The 20086-nt window shown below is 43.3% G+C and overlaps 2 protein-coding genes across 8 annotated transcripts in view; one reads left to right on the forward strand and one right to left on the reverse strand.

Moving 5' to 3' along the window:
• Positions 1-72: 72 nt before the first annotated feature.
• On the forward strand, positions 73-16591 carry CEP57 (centrosomal protein 57). Of its 2 annotated transcripts, XM_084536739.1 has the most exons (11): positions 73-196; positions 2618-2774; positions 5760-5939; positions 6228-6349; positions 7228-7341; positions 11056-11133; positions 12170-12274; positions 12428-12508; positions 12820-13064; positions 13750-13894; positions 15356-16591. In XM_084536739.1, exons 1-11 carry the CDS (start codon positions 98-100, stop codon positions 15590-15592), a joined length of 1563 nt encoding a protein of 520 aa, XP_084392865.1. In that variant the 5' UTR covers positions 73-97; the 3' UTR covers positions 15593-16591. The 2 variants fall into 2 exon arrangements, with proteins under 2 accessions (XP_084392865.1, XP_084392866.1); XM_084536740.1 differs by lacking the exon at positions 11056-11133.
• Positions 16592-17586: 995 nt separating this feature from the next.
• MTMR2 (myotubularin related protein 2) overlaps positions 17587-20086 on the reverse strand; it is a 59328-nt gene continuing 56828 nt past the window's right edge. For all 6 annotated transcript variants that reach the window (XM_084536677.1, XM_084536679.1, XM_084536678.1 and 3 more), the window contains one exon: positions 17587-19605. In XM_084536677.1, coding sequence (XP_084392803.1) covers positions 19444-19605 — 162 coding nt within the window. In that variant the 3' untranslated portion in view covers positions 17587-19443. The remainder of the gene's footprint in view (positions 19606-20086) is intronic.

Below are 20086 nucleotides of genomic sequence, written 5' to 3' on the forward strand. Positions count from 1 at the left end.
CGCAAGGCCGGCGGGGGGCGGGGCTTGCGGCGCCGTCCTGCCTTTCCATTGGTCGGCTCGGCCGTCGGTCAGCCCGCGCCCGGCTCATGGCCGCCGCATGGCCGCGGCGCCCTTAAAGGGACGGGCCCCGGGGGGAGGGGGGCCGCCCGCGCACAAAATGGCGGCGGCGGGCGGGCAGCGGCGGCAGCAGCGCACGGTGAGGGCCGGGGGCGGGGAGGGGACTGCGGGGGTGTCGGGAACATGAAGGAGCCGCGGGGCTGCCCAAAAAGAGGGCTGGGGGGCGGCTGGGGGCTGTAACTAATTATAAGTTCTCTCACCTTCACCCGTTTGGGGCTTTTTTTTCCCGAATTTTCAGCGTTTTCCTGAGGTGAGCGCACCGTGGTGCGCCCCGCGGCAGAAGCAGCGTTAAATGGATCTTAACCTGGACTCTATTTCCGGAATTCTGTCACTTTTTTCTTTCAGTCAGGATTATTTAGCTGTGATTCCTGAAGCAGCACGCGGAGCTGGCTTGGTTAAACGTGTAGCAAATGCGTCTGGTGGCAGCTCCCACCTGTACAGCGGTACTGTGGGGTTTATTTGGAGCCAGGGGCTTTGCTGACGGGATGTCACTGAAAGTTGTGCCCCTGGCCTCCATCCAGGTGATATTTGTAAGAAATGCAACTAGTCAACACGCCTGTGTTTGCTTTGTGTAATTTTTGCAGAAGCGTGTAGGCTGTCTCCTGGGGTCAGCCTGGTGCGGGCTAGGTAAGTGTCTCTTTTGCCAGTTTAAAAAGGAAAAAAGGCCAAAAAAGGCAGCAGGTTAGGTTTTCTGTTTAGTTTCTGTTTGTTTTTTTTTTACCTAGTTATTCTTAATTCTCCACAGACAACGTTTTCCAGCTGAAAAATAGAGACCTAGGAAAACTCAGGTCCGTGGCAGCCCTGCATTGATTTCAGACAGATCCCCATCTCTCAGCCCCGAGGACCATCAGATGCTTTTGTTTCTCACCCATAGCAGACCAATTTTGTTTCACACGAATAGCAGAGTGGTGTTTGAATCAATAGTTTCTGCCACTCGGGCTCATGTTGCTGCTGGTGGTGCTCTGCTGCCTATTGCATGAAATGCTGTGTTTTGCTTCGTGCACTTTAACTTTGCTCTTTAATCTTATTCCACTCACAGCGGTCCAGCACCTTGTAAGGCTGGTATTTCTGCAGGGCTGAGGTCCCTGCTAACAGCCTTTCCTTCCGTTTTGACATTACTCATTCTGCAAAGTTTGCTCTGTGTGGCTACGGAGCATAAAACAGTGCCCATATACACACAGACTTACTCAAAATATTTTTGTTAATATATTCTTAATTAGGCATTTGTGTTTTAATCAAGTTTCCATGGTGGCTGAAGTTCTTGTGCAAATTCCAAGAAAAGCACTTGTGCTGTGTAGGAGATAACAAACGCAACGTATTGCTTTGCAGATAAAACAGAAACACCGCCTGAAAGGTTCAGGGTGCTTAGGGTCTTCGTCTTCTTTTCTTTGTATGAGGAAAATTAAGTGTGTATAGGCTTCAAGTGACTTACTAATTTTCTTATTTTTTTCCCTTTGTATTTCTTATGATGTGTTTTGGATGTATTGTCTAACTTGCCATGAGGTATTTGCACAAATACTTCTTGTATTTTAATTTAGGTCACAATATGCCCACAATAACTGGTATTTGCAAAAGCTTAGGAAAGCCCTGCCAAGGTGAGCGATTACTCGGTTGCCTTATTAGTGAAATAAATCTTCTGTGAAGAGCTGTAGGATCCAGAGCATCACATCTGCTTGCAGCCCATTTCTGCCTCGGGCTGCAGGAAGGCTCCTAGCACATTCAAACTAGGCAGCCATATTTCTATTTCTCTCTTACCCACCAAGCTTGTACACAAAGCTGAGACAAGGTACGTTTCAGTCAAAGCCACAGACACGGTGTGTGGAGTGCTGTGCCCCTTTGGCTTGGGAGAACCTTGCTGGAAAGTGTCCAATTGCTGGTGTCCTGACTGCATAGCATGTTCACAACAGGGTGATCCCTTCTGGTAGCTGCATCCTCCAAAATGCACCAAATACTTGGCAAGTAGAGCACTGGAAAATCTGCAGCTTTCATGGCCGTGTTTTTGAGATCAGGGTTAAGCTGCTCTTAGCAGTCTGGCACTGAGAGGCAGAGGTACCTCCTTTCTTGGCTTTGAGCTTTCTGCTGCTTTTCTTGTGCCAGTGACACTGATAAGCTGGGAGGTGAAGTCATCTTGGTGTTTCTGCTGGGGGTGTTCAAGGTGTTCATGGAAGGCTGTGAAAGATAGAGGTGGAAAAGAGGGGCTGGGGCTGCAGTGGGGAGAGCTCTGTCCTCCCTGTCTGGTGTAGTGCCTTCTCATAGTAAGCAAGCATATAAATAATAGTAAACAAAAGCAGAAATTGGAAACTAGCTTGAAAAACTTGTTCTGATACTGTTTTTAGCAGAGGGGACTTTGATGTACATACTGAAGACTCCAAGGAAGAAAATACAGCCTTTGAGCTACAGGTCTCCTGCAGCAGTATTTCTCCACATCGTATAAACTGATTCTGCTTTTATTGTGACAGAGAAACAAGGGTGCTGAATAACAGCTTTGCTTTATTTTCAGGGTGATCTACACAAAGCTCACAGGTCTGCGTCAGCCACAGATGGACTCTCTGCAACGTCGTATATCGATTACCCGAAGTACAAGCCCTTCATCAACTCAGACCTGCTGCGCTCCCCACAGAAACCAGTAATTCCATATCCCGAGAGTAACAGCAGAGGTAAGGCTTCAGCTAAGCTGCTTTTTTACCTGTTTCCAAGTTGCTTGTGCTGTGCGTGAAAGCATCACAAAAAAATTCTATGCCCACAGAGGATATGGTCTCTTTAGCCTTTTATCCCTTCCCAGTGATGTGCAGATCACCTGTTTTGTAAATCCTTTTTGCTTCTCTGTCTGAAGAATGCCTGATGAAAGAGGCTGTCTTACAGCTGGAGAAGGATGCTCACTTCAGTAGCAGAGAGATGTAGAATTGGCTCAGTGAAATGGGCTTGAGATGTTCTTTGTTCCTTCTTCTGGTCCTCATGTCCCTCTGTCGTTCCCCACCCCAGCTCACAACCAAGTTTGGAATGAGACTGGAGTTCTCCAGACAGCTTGGAGCAAAGGAAGAGAATCCGTGTTGCTGAACTGAGAAGGCTTGTAATGTACAAAGGGTGTGGTGGGAATCAGGGAAGTGCTCACCACATACAGAAAAGAGGTGTTTTGTGGCAAAGTGCTGAACTGAGAGCTCACCATTACCACAGGGGGAGGAAAGTTGTACTCCCATTTATTCTTTTTTGTTTCTGGTTTATTCTTTATCCTGTCTTTCCCACTTCGTCTGGAAGTGAACACCAGAACCAAACATTAATATTGCCTGATCAGAGATGAACAAAAACATTTTTTGCTAGTTTTCTGTTGTTTAATGAATTGGCTTCTCCTATAAGGAGAGGAACCCCAGAGCTGCCTGGGGGTAGGTACAGGAGGGAGCTGAGGGAATTGGAGGCTAGGACAGGGTGGGTTCTTTCTGAGCTGCTTGGCTTGGGGTCCTTGAGAAAATAACCCCTGAAGACTGGTGTTGTGTGGAGGGTTCGGGCTATGAAAAAAATATTTTATTCCTTACAGAAAGAAAAGTGAGAGAGATTTAGGATGAACCCTTAAATTACTCTAAATATAAGACAGACTGGGGGGAAAACACAGCACAGTAGGCTTCAGTACCTGTTCCAGTAATGTAATTCATGTTGAAATTACCAGGGACTTTTATGTTAATTATCTAGTAGATGAAACCTGAGTTCCTGAATTGCCATTTAAAATGTAATATATGCTCTGGCATGCACAACGTGATCTGTTTTGAGTGTGGCTAACACAAAACTAAAGGACTTGTATGACAAATTTGGATGTTAAGCTAAGGGCTTACAAATGATTGATACAAGGGTATTTCTGTAGACTGTGTGCTGCATTAGTGATAAGGTTTTGATTTCCAAATTTTCACCTGGCAACTCTTTTCAAGCAGGTAATTTGCTAACTCTATCCCTCTAGCTGTATTTATTTTAGAATCTGAAAGCCATATCCCTTTTTAGGAAATTAAAGGCCTTTTAAGACTTTATGACTCCTAAAATATTTATGTAAATATCAATGCATATGGAAAATAAAATCCAGCAGGCAGTTTATGCAATACTTTTTTTTGTAGAAGCTTTGCAACTCTGAAGTAAGTTTACAAGTTCAGGAGTGTATATAAGGTTAAAGATTTGGGAGTTATCTTCAGATGAGAAAATAGATTTGGTTGTTCTTGGGGGCCCTTCCTGTTCCTGCCTCACACTTAAACAAAAAATCCAGAAGTTAAGTAAATCCTGCGTATTTGGGGTTTAATTCCTTTATGTTGTGCATCTGTGATGACTGTTGCAATGTATCTGTTACTTTGACACTGATTTCCTGCCCTGCCTGCTACCTGGCATCCTGTTGGGTTTCACCCTTACCTACCCACTGCTCAGATTGCTTCATTGATGTGTTTTGCTTGTCATTACTGTAAATACACAGAGGCTTTAATTGAGCTCTAAGTGTTGTGTAACAAAGCTGTTTATGGTTCCAGCTGTGCCCACTTCAACTGAATCCTGATAACAGTGCCATAAACACGGGAAAAGGGTGACCCTGCTAATAGGATCAGGTTATCAACAACTTTCCCTTTATCTGTGGCTGCTGTCACCCACTTCCTAATTACTTAAGTTACCTTAAAGTAGGTAGTTCTGATACTCTGTCCTATTCTGCATTTCAGGATTTGATGTGTTTTCACACTGGAAAACTCATTCTGATAACAATTCCTTTTTTTGTTAATGTGATGCTCAACCAGGTACACAGCCTCAACTTTTCCTGTGTTTTTTTTTCCATGTTTCCATTATTTCTCTAGAGTGTGTTTAAGCACAAAGGAGTAGGCTAAGGAGTGACCTCTCAGATAAATCTGTTATGAGCTGCCTATAGGGTAGTTCTCATGTTTTACTTTTAATAGGACTGTGTATAGGGGAAGGGGCTGATAGTTCTGGTTCCCTTTGCAGGTTTAAACAATACAAGCAGATGCAATATGTCAGATTACCAGCAGATGGTCTAATCACAAGATAAGTTCTATTACAGCTGCTTTCTTTATATATTCGTTGCACAACAAAGGCTTTGAGTATTTGTTAGAGCAGGAAAGTGGGAAAGCTGTTTGGCACAAAGGAGGCGCATATCTTGTGGGCATGAGGCCATCACAAATGCTAAACCAGAAGAGCTGATGCCTGGAGAAATAAACATCTTTATAGCTCTGCTGATATCTAACACTTTTTCTGTGCAGTGATCAGCAAGGTGAATGCTGTTTTATATTTGTCCCACTGGTGTGCACTTGCAGAGGAACAGTAATAAGCATACAGGGAACTTCCACTGCTTCAACTACTCAGTCATCGCCTTTAATTTCCTTCTGATTAAAAAATCAGAAGAAGCACTGGTTGTGCTTAACGTACAGAATATTTATTTGACCTGTCCTGGGCAATGGATGTATTTTTTCCCAGATGTTTCAGATGAAGGTATGCACCAAAAGCATCTATTCATTTAAGACTTGGTTTAGGATTGGTTGCAGTTTAGGGTTATAACTCACAGAAGGAGTCCTAGCTGGTGGTGAGGAACACACTGGCTTTCTCGTGTAACGTGTTTCGAGTCCAATGTTATCTTGAAGTGTAACTAACAAAAGGTCCTTGCTCAATTACAGCAATATTTTCTGCTCTGAAGAATCTCCAGGAAAAAATTCGTCGGCTGGAGTTGGAGCGGCTGCAGGCAGAAGAGAATGTCAAACACCTCAGCAGAGAAACAGCAGACTACAAGAAAGTACTGAGTGAGCAAATGCAACACAGGGAGCAGGACAGAACTGAAGTGTCAAAGAAAAATCAAGGTGGTTTGCTATGTTTTTATACGCACTACTGAACACTGATGTGGATAAAACTTGAGTTTTATCAATGCGCAAAACTATTTCAATTATCTTTGTTCAGTATATTTTACAGTTGAATTTTGAAGCAATAATTTTTAAAGCATACATAATTTTAGGAATTTGCACACACGAATGGTTAATTCAGCTTAATCTGAGTTTCAGATGGTTCTTCTCTTGCTTGTTTTTGAACTGTCCTGAGAACAACAGGCACAAGCAGTGCATGATTTCATTTTTCTGCCTTGTTACCTACAGAACTGGCTTCTCAGCTGGCAGCTGCTGAGTCTCGGTGCAGCCTCTTAGAGAAACAGCTGGACTACATGAGGAAAATGATCCAGCATGCAGAAAATGAGAAGTCACATCTCTTGGAGAAACAGGTGTGCTCCTAAGATTATCTCAGGATTAAATGAAAAAAAATCAGTGACTACATTACAACTTCTCGTTTACTGTGATTTTGATACCTTCAGCTGTAGATGTCATTGAGCTGGCCTTTATATACTTAGGTATGAGTAATTTTTCTACTTAATTTTCAGTCCTGTGAGGACCCTGGTCTTTTCTGTCTTTGTGCTTCTGTCTCTAAGGCAATTCTGTAGGTTCTGGTGTTAATTAGAATTAACTGCTTTTGTGTGACTGACTTGCCTTAGCTCATCTGTATCCCTCAGAGGATAACACCTGTGTGCCAGTGGAAAAACCTTCCCTTTTGTGTTTACAGTATTTATCTCCTGTGTGTTTGTTTTTTTTTTTTTTACTGGTACTTTTCTTGAGAATCAGTATGTCAGACCTAATATATCTAGAAATAATAGTAAAACTTGTTTCCTGCCATCAGTGGTTGTGGGATTTGTCCTTTATCTAAAATGAGCTTTTGAATTTTGTTTTATAGGAGTATCTATCACTTAGTGCTCTCTGTTCCACAGTCTTTGTGGCTGTCTTAGGAGTATTGAATATTTACTGAAATTAAGAAAATTACCTCTAATAGCTGAGTAAAGGGTTTTTATTATTTTTGGCTTGGGAGGGAGGAGAGACTGCACATTTTCACCTGGTTTTGGCTGGCTGTGAGATTCCCAATGTTGGCACAGCTTCCAACTGTGTCAAAAATGCCCAGTTGCTCCTTAATTGTAGCAGCACTTAAAATAGTGCAGAGAAAGTAGTTCCTTTGATCTGTTTATGGTCTTTCTTTATCTTGCAGATGTAAAGCTTGCTACAGGTATGTTTCATTGTGCTTATAACAGTTTTGCTTTTAATTTCTCCCATCAAGGGCTCATTGGAGAGAGACCGGCTCGATCAATCCCAAGTCCAGTCTAAACTGGAAAAGCTGGATATGCTGGAGAAAGAGTACACCAGGCTTACTACCATGCAGTCCATAGCAGAGGTCTGTCACTTGCACTTGCATCAGACTTACCTTGTTTATTGTAATCAACATTTCATAGTTACATGTTGATAACAGAGCTGGAAGAGGAAAAATATAGCAGCTAAAATGTCTTTTTAAAGCTGAAGTGGTGTAAAAACTTGCAGTTACTGTTGGAAGTCAGGCTGTAGGTCACTACAAGAAAGAATTGGAGTTTAGTTGAGACTTGACAGGATCTGTTGGTGTTCATTTTTTTGTTTGGATGGCACAGGGCCACATAAGATAGTGTTTCTGAACACTTTCTGAGTTACTTTGTACTCAATGCTGGCAGTTAGTCAATTATGATCCAGACTTCACTTGGTTTTCTGTGTGGTTTTCTGACATTTTTCTCCCCCCTTTCAGCAGTGGTTAGTGTGTTGTTAGACTGTGGTATTAGGGGTAGCTCTGGAGTCTTACCAAAATTTTACGCTTGCCACCTGCTTACCAGCCCTTCCCACGTGCTTTTCCAGAAGTATTTAAGATGTTTGATAGTAAATCTTCATCTGGCTGGTTGCTACAGCACCTTCCAGACACTACAGCTCTTCTTGGGAGTCTCTGACCCAAGGCAACTTTGACAAGCTGTTGATCTTGACACCCCATTGTGGGCTCCCTTTGGGGAGTAAAAAAGACCGCGTTATTTGGGCAAACCTCTCTCAAAGAGATGAGCTTCTCCCACCTCTTGTTCCCTGAAAGCAGCAGTAAGTTCATCCAGGGTCAGGTTTGAAATAACTGCTTCAGCAACAGGCATTGCTTTTTCACAAATTTTTACCAAGTTCTTGTCTGGTAGCTGCTGAAGTTCGATGGTGCTGGGTTGTCTTTTTGTGCCTGGCTAGTGAACATAATTCCAGCATAATTTTTTTTCCTGTATCAGACTGAATCTTCAGTATCATTAGAAATTAGTGGTTGTCATAATTAAACCATTCTTAGTGGAATTGGGCATTATATTTACAGTTTTGAATCAGTTCTCAGAACCAAGAGAAGTCCCGACTGACTAGCTCTGTCTAAAGGTGATTTTCCTTACAATCATTTTCCTGCCACGAGTCGCCCTCTGGCCAGCAGGTCAGGCTGCCTCTGTGCTTGTTGGTCATGTTCCTCTGTGTGCTCAGGACCTTACAGTCCTCAAGGGGTGGCTGCACTCTGCTCAAAACAGTCACAGCTGTTGCTTCTGGTGATCTCTGCTTTAGTTGTGGCAAGACCACAGGAACATCTGCAAGTTTAATTTGAAGCTAGAAGTAAATAAGGACTACTTCCATGCACAGTGTACTGAGACAAACTGGTGAGATGACCACTCATGAGTGGGCAAGGATTTTAGACTGATTTCAGACTTTGCCAGAGTGAAATGTGTGTGTGTCTTACTTGCTGAGAGCATTTAATCTCCAAAACTTGCAGAGCTGCTACCTTACCTAGCCATATAAGCATATCATAAAGGGATTGTGGAGGTCCTCATTCATGTGATGGTCTCCTAATCAGAGTGCTGACCTCCAAAAACATTTTTTAGTGTACATTCATTGCAACTGCAGTCCTGCAGTGCAGTGTCTGGACAGTTGGCTGAGAGGCTCTGAGCGTGTCTGTGTGTGGGGATGGAGGCAGAGGATGGGGCTGTTCCCTAAAGGAGTGGTTAGGGCTCTGGTCTTGGGTGTCAGATGGGCAGAATCTGACTGGATGTGTTTTGAAGAGCTGAAGTTGGTAGTAATCAATCTCTTCTTAACACTGAGACTTAAAAAGAGAACAAAACCCCTCCATTCTGTGACCAGCAGAGGTAACTATAGGTATGCCACCCACCCCTCTTATTTTTCTTGTCTCCCCTACCTGCCAGGTGGTGAGAAGCAGCACCTGCACCAGGTGCAACACTTGGCTGCTCAGCTGTTAAGCAGGTGCTGATATTCAGGGTAGTGAAGCACAGATGTGAGCTGTCCTCACACCACAGGCACTTCCTCTCTGATGGACGGAACTGGGTGCTTGTCCCAGCAGCCCTGTTTGCAGAAATAAAGGCACTTTGTGTCTTTGAGGTCATACCTTTCAGCCTCTGGTTAAAGTTGTTTGAAACTTATTTCAGTGACAGCCCAAATGATGTGTGCAGTGGTCCCATGAAATTTGTTTTAGAAAATGGGCAAAAGAATATGTTGGAATATTTATTTATTGGCCTTTTTTTATGATTTTTTTTTAAAGTGGTTAGTGGAGACTAGGGAAAATGTTTTAGTCAGCTTGGTGCTGACCTGCAGTTCCCTTTTGTGCTGTGCTACCCTATGTTATGGGGAGCGTGCTCAGGGAATGTGTGCGCTTTCCTGAACAGCCAGGCCTCTGGCTTGCTTCCCTCTTAGTGATGGGACCAGTAATCTGCATTTGGCTGGGGGATGTGGCCATTCTGCGAGCTGAGTATGGAAGAGGGATTTCTTATTCTTTTTCTATAAGAAATAAAAAAAATATATATTTTGGGAATATCACGTAGAGAATTTCCAATGTGGTCTGTCTCTGAAAGTTTAGTAAGATGCAAGCTTGCTGCACAATTTGAGCTACACGTGGCAGCTAGGACAACTGACTGAGTGGACACTGGGTGCATTTCAGCACAGAAGCAGTGGTTTGGGTTCATGTCAGTCTTCAGCTCAAACAGAAGGTTTGCTGCAGCATTTGTATAGTAAAGATTATGTGTAAGAGGCTAAAGAAGGATTTTCATGGAGGCGGCTGTGTGGAAATCAAAAACTGACACGTAAAGGGTGGAAGATGATTTTAAGTTACTTGGAATGTTTCTAATTCCTATGGAATGGGGGAAAAAAGATTCAACAGGAAAAGCTGGTTCCTTTACACAGTGCCTTTGTCCTGGATGTGCACCCAGGGATTTGCATTTTAACACCTTCGTACAACAGTTGGTTATATTAATCTTACAGTTAATGCTTAAATAAAGGTGAATTGAAATATTTAACACCTCTTTTAAGTTTTTAGGGTACTGGCTCTATAAATAATGCAAATTAAAGTGTCCAAAATTAGCTGCTGCTTTGAATTGCATGCTTTTCTGGCTTAGGTTTGATTAGTGGCTCTGTGAATAATATTCAGTCTTTGGGGGAAGAGAAGGGAAGGTTGTTTTTTTTGTGTGTGTGCTTTGGAACTTTGGATCATTTTCACTCTGCTGTTTAAAATTAGAAGGTTGTTTAAAAAACCTTCATGTTGGGAGTTTAATCATATCCTGCTTAAACAGGTTTTTCATCTTGTTGAAATGTCTACGAAGATGTGTGCCTCTCCTTCTAACTCTTTTCTTGAAAGGGGCTTTAAGAAATTCTTACAGTATTTTTACCATAAAAAGATTAAGTCAATTCATGTTTGCTTAAAGGGAACTCAAGCATCATGAACTTTCCTCTCTGCTCTTAATTAAGGAGGTGGCTAGATATTCAAAAATCCCTCTTGTCTTAAGAGTTCAGCTTTGTGTATTATTCTCCCTGTAGGCTCTGACTTAAATCCACATACCCGTTGTGGAAGTAAAAATAGAAAAAATCAATTCAGTCTGAGGCATAAGAACTTGGCTGCTGTGTTTATTATGCCTGTATAGGTAGAACTTCAGCAGTTAATTTAATTCTGAAGTTCTTGCCTAGTCTGAAATTGCAAGCTGAACTGATAACAGCTTTGCTCAATCTCTTGGTATTTTACTCTTCAGAGAAAAAAAGAAACGTGTTTCAGTAGTAACTGTTTTCATTCACCTTTGACTAGAAAAAAATGAAAGAGCTGGAACAGAAGCTTCAGGAGGAAGAACACGCAAGGAAGCTTGTTCAGGAAAAAGCAGCTGAGGTAACAACAGGAAATTTCTCTAGTACAGCATGCACTGTAATTAGCTCTTCCTTTTCATCAACTTTCTCTGATAAACTTGATGATAATGTCTTTATATAGAGAAAAATGAAAACATTGTAGTCTTCCCTGTACCCCACATCTGAAGTTCTCAGAGTGCTTCAGAATTTTTTTTTTCCTAATGAAGCTGCATTTCTTTAATGAAAAAACTAGTGGGAAAAGAAAAATAATTCAGACTGATTTGTAGTTGAGGATGTATAAGGATCTCTGTTTTAAATACACCAAGGTCAAAAAGCATACTCCTTTTTTCGTAATTGCAGCTAGATATATTGCAGAAAGAGGCAAAAAAGGGCCCTGTACTGTTGGGTATGGGTCTGTAAGGACAGTGGCCTTCTAACCCTGAAGTGTTGTGGTCTTTATGTACTGATCAGCTGTATGCTAAGACATATGTAGGTAACGTGGCAGGCATTAACCTTTCTAATGAGTGCTAAGCTCAAATTAATCATGAATAATTGTTTTGTGAATGCTTCTTGATGAGATTGTTTCTATCAATACAAAGAAAAAACATGGCTTTAGAACTCATCTCCTAACCAAAGTGTATAGAGGTCTTTGACAGTGACAATTCTAATCTTTGCTCTTTAGAGAGAGTTTTTTTTCCTGTCAAAATCAATAGATTAGGAAGAATAGCTGTCTGCTAACTGTATGCCACAGAATCAAGTGAACAGTCAGAGTTGGTTACCTGACTTCCCTAATACTTTGCCAAGCGTAAAACACAGCTGATGTTTTGGTACTTGCCTACATGGGAGTAGTTCGCTACAACCGATTCTTTAACTTAACCAAGATTAGTGATGAGACGTGTTATCTGAGGCAAAAATCCTATTTAATGTTTAAATTAGACTGCAGAGGCATCCTACACACTCGCAGCCCTTACTTTTGGAGAGCTTGTATTTAAAAAATGCTGTGTTGCAAATCTTAGTGCATTCTCTCTGATAATCTATTAATACAATTTCAGTAACTTCCCTCATTCCTTCAATTACAGCTTCAGACAGGCCTGGAAACCAACAGACTGTTGATTCAAGCAGCATCACCATTGCTTTCTCCAAAGGCAAGAAAACCCAGGAAAAAAACTAAGCAGCCAGAGAAGGTAACAGAGGGGGAGAGAAGGGCAATTACTGAGGAGTTAAATAAGGATCTATGCATGCAATCAGAAAGCAAGCAGCCTCTTCTATTGCAAAGCAAAAAATGGGTTTGCTGTAGTGTTATCTTTGGTAAACATTTCTCTCTCCTTTCCTTACAGAAATGCTCCCCCACAAGCCATCTCACTACGCAGCCCCATTACAGACTGTGTCTGGGCGACGTACCCTTTGTAGCTGGGAAGGTGAGCTGCCGAATTGCGAAGCTTCACGCTCAGTAGCTGCGGCTCCTTCAGTGGCTTTGGCTTGGTGCACTCCTGACACCCAGCGGTCAGATCATCTTGTGCTCTTTGACGAGCTTCTTTATCTTCAAAAGGCCTGCTGCATATCAGTAACTTGCTGAGCTGGTATTTCCTAAAATGAGCTCCCTCCATGCTGCTAGTCAAGCTGCTCTTGTTACACACGTTTAAGCAAAACTAAATATTGTTTTGGTGTTCTCCATTATAATCAAGGAGGTTGTTGACAATGTCATTTAAAAGCAGTCTTTTCCTTCCAGTCTACCAGTCCCAGCCATTCAGTTGGCGCCAACGTGCAACATGTCCTGCACCTGATGAAGCAGCACACCAAAGCTTTGTGTAACAACCGTGTGGTAAACGACACCCCGCTAGCAAAATCCATCAGTACCAGTCATCCCGCCAGCAAGAGCAGAAAGGCATCGCTGCCAAAGGACTCTTCCTCATCCCACGAAGAACTCTCAGAAGTTCTGCTGACTCTACAGGATGAATTTGGGCAGATGAGTTTGTAAGTTTGGTGTATTTGACGTTGCAGATTATGAATGTGGATGCTTTATATCTTTGTCTTTCCACTTTAAAATTGCAAAGGTTTTGCTGGGGAAAGGAATTAGTTTTGTAAAATCTCTAGCCTGTAATTGATCTCTTCTGTTGGCTGTGTAGGCTTTCATTTCTCCTTGCAGTTAAAGGCAGATTCTGATAAACAGTGACTCCATACCGGTATTTATATGCATCAATATCAAACTTGTGAAGAGTGGGGGGGAAAGTGTGATAACAGCCCTGATGCAGTGGACAAATATTCCATCTTCCAAGGCCCATTTTGTGCATCCTGGCTAACAGAACACAAATTGTTACCTTACTGCACAGCTACAGGAAATACAAATGTACAGAACAGCAATGGGACAAGTGCTGAGATGCCTTCCTTTAGGGGTCATTTGGTAACTTTAAATGTGTGTGCTGAAGTTTGAAGCCACTTCTTGTTGACGATTTAATGTAGCAGCTGTCTGCTGCCAGGGTGTGCTACTTCACTGATGCTACTCACCAACAAAACTGTTCTGACTGGTTTGTGATGCTTTGAATGTGTTGGGCTGCTGATGCTATGGATTTCTGGAAGTGTTGTTTCTGAACTATTTACACAAGCTCTAGAAACTGAGAGAACCTAACACAAACTTTGCTCTATCTAAATCCCATGCTAGTGACCACCAGCAGCTGTCAAAGCTTGTCCAGGAAGCTCCAACCATTGCAGTGAGGGAAGATCTGGAGAGGGAACTTGAGACACTGGTGGGAAAGATGGAGGCAAAGGCAGACCAGATCAGCAAGGTCCGGAGGCATTGGCTGCAGGTGAGTTACGTGCCTGTGTTCATGCTTTGGTGAAGTTGCTGTTGTAAGATGTTTTTTTGCCTTACATCCTAATGTAGCAGCAATAAAGTAGAAATAACTACTGTAGAGCATTGTGCCTAGCTTTGTTTAGCTTCATGTCCCAGAGTTTGTGTGCATGCCTGTGTCTTTCCATTCCTTGCCACGTTACCTTGTGCCTACTCCTCATCCCATGCCAGGCAGAATTTTGTGTCTGTTCTTAGCCTGCCTTCTATATTCCTTTCATCCCCAAAACAGGGAAGAGTTTGATACCAAATTCCACAGCTGTCTGAAGTCTAAAACACAGCACAAACTGGCTGGGCAGCACACACGCTGAGAAACAGCACACAGGGCAAGGGGTGAGCCTATTTCCTGGGCAGCCAGCAGTCAGTCTGGAAGTGTTCCTGGTCATGTTTCCTGACACATCGGGTACCTGGGTGTTCAGATCAGTCCCACTCTTGCTTCCAGCATATGTAAGACAGTGATGAGGAATTAACTAAAGCATTTGCTTTGCAGGGAGGTCCTAGTAACAGCCAGCTGCACATAGCGTGCAGGGGAAAGGCCTCATGAAATGCTGCTCTTTACACTGAAGGAAACTCGGAGCTTCTAGTAACCTACACTGGGTTTAAAAAGAGAGGTAGATTCCCAAGGGCTTTCACTGTTGAGCTCACTCTTAGTGGTTCTCCTCTTGTTGGTGCTAACAGCCTATTTGTTTTAATTTTGTACTTCATAAAACCTGAAATATCTGTTCACTTCAAACCCCTTTCAAAATTTTTTGAATAACATAACCTGTTCATTCAAAGCTGTAAAAAAACTTTTTGATTCTGATTTTTCTAATCATCCATTCTAGTGATTTTTTTTCCAAGGGGCTTAACCTGATGTATTTAATCCAGCCCAGTTCATGTGAACCACGAAGACTCACCCTCATCTGGTGTAGCTTATACATCAAATATGTACTGAGCGCACTGCTGATGACATCCAAAAGGGAGGCATGTGAAATATGTTTTCAAGCAGTTAAAAGCATTTTACCTTTGATCTCTCTTGTGATCTGCAGAGGAACTGTTGCAGAGGAACAGATGTGCAGTAGTCCCCAGTAGTAACGATTCTCCATATACTCAGCCTTTTGACTAGCTACTGACAAGTTCTCAGAGTCAGCATTTAGAAGTGCTGCGTGCTATAAATTGGGAGGGGAGCCCATCACTACGTAAAATGAGGGGCCCTGTGGAAGCTACCTGTGCTGCAGTTTGGTTGTCACATCTCTACAGATGTGGCTATAGCACTGCTGTGTCAGGAAAATAAAATACTGCTCACTTAGGGTGGTGTGGAAGCTTCTGTTTGCTTAGCTGAGTGAGATGAGCAGTGGGATGTTCCAGCTGTCTGGAAGAATTGCAGAGTTTCGAGCAGTGACCTTGTTTCAGTTTGTTTTCCTTTGGGCTTCTCTTTCAGCTGGAGAGACTGAAGAGAGAATGCAAGCCCAGAAAGACTCCTGCTAAACCAATAAAAGACAGCAGGCGCCCCGTCAGCGAGGTCAAAGTCACAACTACCGTAACCACGAAAGGGAAGGATGCTGGTCCCATCAAAGTGAAACCTGGGGAGAAGAGTCGGAAAAACCTTCAGCTGCTGAGGGACATGCAGACCATCCAGACCTCACTGCAGAAAGACGATATCAGCTGGGACTACTGACTGCTCTGTGGGAGATGTTCCTGAAGCCACCCCAGTCAAGCTCGCACACATTCTGGATATAAAGCAGCTGCCTTTCTTGCTGTGTGAAAGAGGCTACTGTATGCGAAGTGCACTTTGGCAATCTGGGTCCTTAATCCCTCCACCTGTGGGTTTGGCTGTATATACTGTGGCCTAGTTCAAAGTGCGTTCCATTTTTAAGGTATCCCAGCACAGGTCTCCCCCCAGCAGCCCCCCTCGTGTCAGGATTCCAGCAGTCCCTCCCTTTTTTCCTTTCAGCACCCCAAACAACACGGTGTCCGTATGGGTTGGGTTGTGTGAAATGCCAATGTGATTTCACACTGCTGTTGTTGAACTCTGTGCATTGGGAGGCTTCTTGAGATGCATCTGTTTGAAAAGTGCCATGTTCTGAGGGCTGCTGTCAGCTCTGAGCTGTGTGCAGCTGCCCTTACTCAGACTGAGTGGGAAAGGGAGAACAGGTAAACTCCTTTTTTTTAAAGTGTTTTTAGTTCTCACAAAGCATTCCTAGGTCTGCACATTCATTAGTCAGCATTAATGGCAGTGGATGTTTGTGTACTCAAAAGGAGCAAAGTGACTTCTCCAGATTATTTTTGCATAATGATTGTATTTAAGGTCTGGAGAGTGAGTTTTTCTTCAGAACTCGTACTTTCCTGAAAAAGCTATAGGAAATGTGGGTAACAGCCCTTCTTCAACCCATGGCTTTGGGCAGTAAAGGAGTGAGATAAACCACAAGTGTTTTAAACTGCAAGTGCCTCAATCATGCCATTCGGTCCTGGCATCTTGCTTTTAACTTGAAATGTGCTTTAATGAGCTATCGATTTTTGGTAGTGGTGCAACTCGTTTTGCACTGACTTGCACAGCTGAGTGAATGTTATTTATTATGTTAATAATGTAAAGAATTTCCTATTCATGGAATGTATGGAAGACCCAGATCATCTGTTTATACAGTTGAAAAACAATAAAGCCAGCTTGCCTGTTGAATCGACTGTGGGAAAGCTGCAGTTCCTCTGAACTCGCTGAGTGTTTGCTGCAGCGCTGTGCCCCTTCTAGTGTGTGTTCTTGGTAGTGTGAGCAAGCAAACTGTGGGTAAGGTGAGGTCAGTTGTCCACCCTGGTGTAGCCAAACAAGCAGAGATGGCTGTGGGGTCAGTGCAGGTCAGACTGAGCCTGCTGAAAGGGATTTGAGTTCAAATCTGAGTTGAATTACCTCTAGGTGATGCACCCTGGTCATCTCCTTGCATCCGAGGCAGAGGAGGTTTTAGCTATGAGAAGTCAGAAGCTGTCTACTACACCTGGTGCCAGCTTCCTGAACTTCACTGGGGCTGGGGGACATGGGCTCTGGGTAGCTGAAATTCTTCCTGGAGGGGCCAGAAATCTGTAGCTGAGGTTATAATCACTGAGTTTGCTTGTTAAGGATGGCTGGAGGAGGACTAGTGTCAGCGTTACCTCAGGCTGTATTAAATGAGCTAGGGCTTAGGAGTATTTCAGGCCTCATAGGTACCTCAGTCACTGTGCACTGCAGAGGTTGGAGTTATGCCTACTAGGAATGGGAGTGTCAGGGGGTAAGCCCTGAGCTGTTGATCCCAAATTATCCCCCTGAAGATGGACTTAACGTGAGTTCCATGGAGAAATGTGGACGTTCCTCTTTCACAGAAGTTCCTGTGCTAAAGCACTATAAATTGCAGAGATGGGTTATTTGTCATTCTAGGAATGATTTTGTACTACCATGCAGCCATATACTGTATCTGTGCTAAAAGTGGTCTGTACAGGGTAAGAGAAACTTGTCCAAAGAGCAGTTGTTTCCCTGTGATTCTAAATTTCAGCGCTGGAATAAGAGCATTTTGCAAACCCAGCTGCATGAGTAAGGAGGAGTAAGATTTGGATTTGACATGCTAAGGTCAGTGCTATTCTTGTTCACGTGCCTACACCTTTTTTGCTAACCATGGAGCTGAAAACATGATCCCAAGAAGAGCTCAATCCATTTAGCTTATTTTTATTAGTGTTAAAGAAACCAAACAGCCTTCATTAAAAAAACAAAGCAACATATACACACAGCCAATTAGCTAATAGACAATAAAGCTATGAGCTGTCTTAGTGATTGTACATAAGAGCACGTCTGCCCTTCAACCTTAAAGTGAATTCAAGTCCTTCAGAAGCTATTTCGTGGGGGTTCTGTGCACTGTTAAGCCATGAACTCTCAGCCCACCCTGTACAACCGTAGTAGTGCTACACGAGCTGTTAATCATTCTGTCAGAAGGTGGCAGTGGATTTCCCTTGGAGTACTGAGATGCTGATTGCAGCAGAGCAGGTAGAAATAGACTGCAGCTGGAAGTCATTCCGTAGGTGGAATGTGGCTTTTGGAAGGCAATTCCTTATCTGTAAGTTGTCCACTCTTCTACCCTCTCAAAAATACCCATCTTGGGAGAAAGGCTAAAAGTAAAAGCATGCTGATGAGCAGATTAATTAGCAGCCCATGGTGTGGGACCCTGTTGCATGAGCAGCACAGGGACCCAGCCCAAGCCATGCATGATTTCCTTCCTTGCAGAGGTGAGAAGCAGCCTGGAGTGAATGGAGATCCTTGCAGATGTGCCATGGCAGTGTAAGCCCTACCACCTACAGCCCCTTATTTCTGTGTTTGAGAAGCAATGCAGCAGGTGTGGTTTCACCAAATGTTTTCCATCACTACTTCTACAATAAAAGCTTGTATTAAAACTTGAGTTTGTACTTAAGTTTAGGCAGGTGCCACTAATTCTTGAAGAGTGCTATGAGGAAAAAGACTTCAATGCTAGGGCTCAGAAACCAGCTAAGCTGTTTAGTCTACCAGAGTGGTGTGAAGTACCAGTTGCAGTGTAGGCAAAAAGGCTTCTTTGGTTGATACGGTTGCTTCTATTAGTTAAATAACTCAATTTTCTGTTAAATATGCCACTATGAGCCTGCACAGAAGCACAAACACCACTAATTACGCTTACCCAAGCAAAATGAAATGACTGCTCCCAGCAGTTTGTGTGCCCCTGAGCACCCCCCTACCTTCCTCCTGCTGTGGCTGAGGCACTGGAGAACAAAGAGCTGCAGGAAGCACTGAGGGAGCCTTGCTCTGCTCCATCCCTCAGGAACAAAGGTGCTTTAATTTATACCCTGGCATGATCCATGTAAACCATGAGCAAAAATCTAGTTGCAGAGATGGAAGTAAACATAGTCCTATAAAGTTAAGTCATGGAGGTTGCTCCTCTACCACCGTTTCTCTGGGTAGAAGATGCCCTTTCTTAAATAAGGCATTGCTTACATGGCTTCCTAGATCTAGGTCAAAGGAAAAATAACTGATATGTTCTGGCTTCTAGCACTACTCTTAGTGTGTTGGCAAACCCCCTTGCGCTGCTATGCAGCTGTTAATACTGCACTTTGATGACTTCACACAGGTGTATTCAAGGCTCTGACAAAGATTCAAAACCTTTAGCAGAGGGGAGCTTTTTCAAACTCCTGAGTAGACATTTTTCCTACATAGTACTTCGTTCTAGCACACAGTCCCTTTTTGAAAGTAAAGTGATTTCCAACACAAGTGAGCAAAAAAAGAGTTCTGGGTTTCTTTTAAGTGGCAAGTGCAAGTAGCTTGTATCCTCACCTAGCCACTGAGAAGGTTAATTGCATAGGGGCCTCGGTTGTTCCTCTGTTTTTGCTTAAGCTTCCTCTAGTGCTACAGTACTAATAAATTATCCTGGAGAGAAATAAATAAATAGGTTGGCGTCTCCCAGACACCGTAACGGGAATCCGGAGGGTTTCAGAAAAGCTGTCCCGGTGGTCTTGGGAAGGTAGTTGGCAAAAAAAAAACAGTCAGTGTTATACAACAGTCTGCACGGGGGTGACGCACTGCGCGGGAGAGCCAGCTCTCTCCGAGGACGAGGTGGAGCGGTTGGTGATTTCTCGCTGCAGTTCCTCCACTTTCTTCTGCAGCTCAGCCCGCTTGGCAAGAAGCTCCTTGTAGCGATTGTGGACAGGCTCCTGCAAGGAAACACGGAGCTGAGTGCTGGGAGGGAAGGGTGGAAGTGGGAACCTGAGCCACGCAGCGGTACCTTGGGGATACTCTTACTTTATCCAACGCATGCAGCTTCACTAACAGTGACTAAACAAAACTAAGAGGTTATTTTGAAAGATGACAATTACAGAGCTCTGATCTCACATTTCTGGGAGACACTGGCCTTGGAATCTCAGCCCAGCCACAACTTCAGAGCTTTGGGGAAAAGAGCAATATAAAGTTTTTTAAGGATTTTCGCATAGCCCTGGCTGTTAAACAGTACTGAAATGTGTTTTGGGTGTCCAGATTTGCAAAACTTTGCTAACTTCAGCTAGATATTGAGGTAGAATTTGTCTCCCTTCTATCTAAAAGCAACTTAAGCATTTAGGGCCATAATCACACTGCTCGTCTCAGGTGCCTGCCTTGGCAAAGCCAGTTCTGCTCTTATCAAAGTTGCAGCCAGACAAA

Source organism: Aythya ferina (assembly GCF_964211825.1).
Source record: "Aythya ferina genome assembly, chromosome: 1".
In the NCBI taxonomy this organism is placed as follows: Eukaryota; Metazoa; Chordata; class Aves; order Anseriformes; family Anatidae; genus Aythya; species Aythya ferina.

Excerpts from the sequence above, each read along its gene's own strand:
- CEP57 (XM_084536739.1), top strand. The coding sequence starts at position 98 with ATGGCCGCGGCGCCCTTAAAGGGACGGGCCCCGGGGGGAGGGGGGCCG. Across the intron at positions 7,342-11,055 it reads CCATGCAGTCCATAGCAGAG|AAAAAAATGAAAGAGCTGGA; the intron begins GTCTGTCACTTG and ends ACCTTTGACTAG. Across the intron at positions 12,275-12,427 it reads AAACTAAGCAGCCAGAGAAG|AAATGCTCCCCCACAAGCCA; the intron begins GTAACAGAGGGG and ends CTTTCCTTACAG.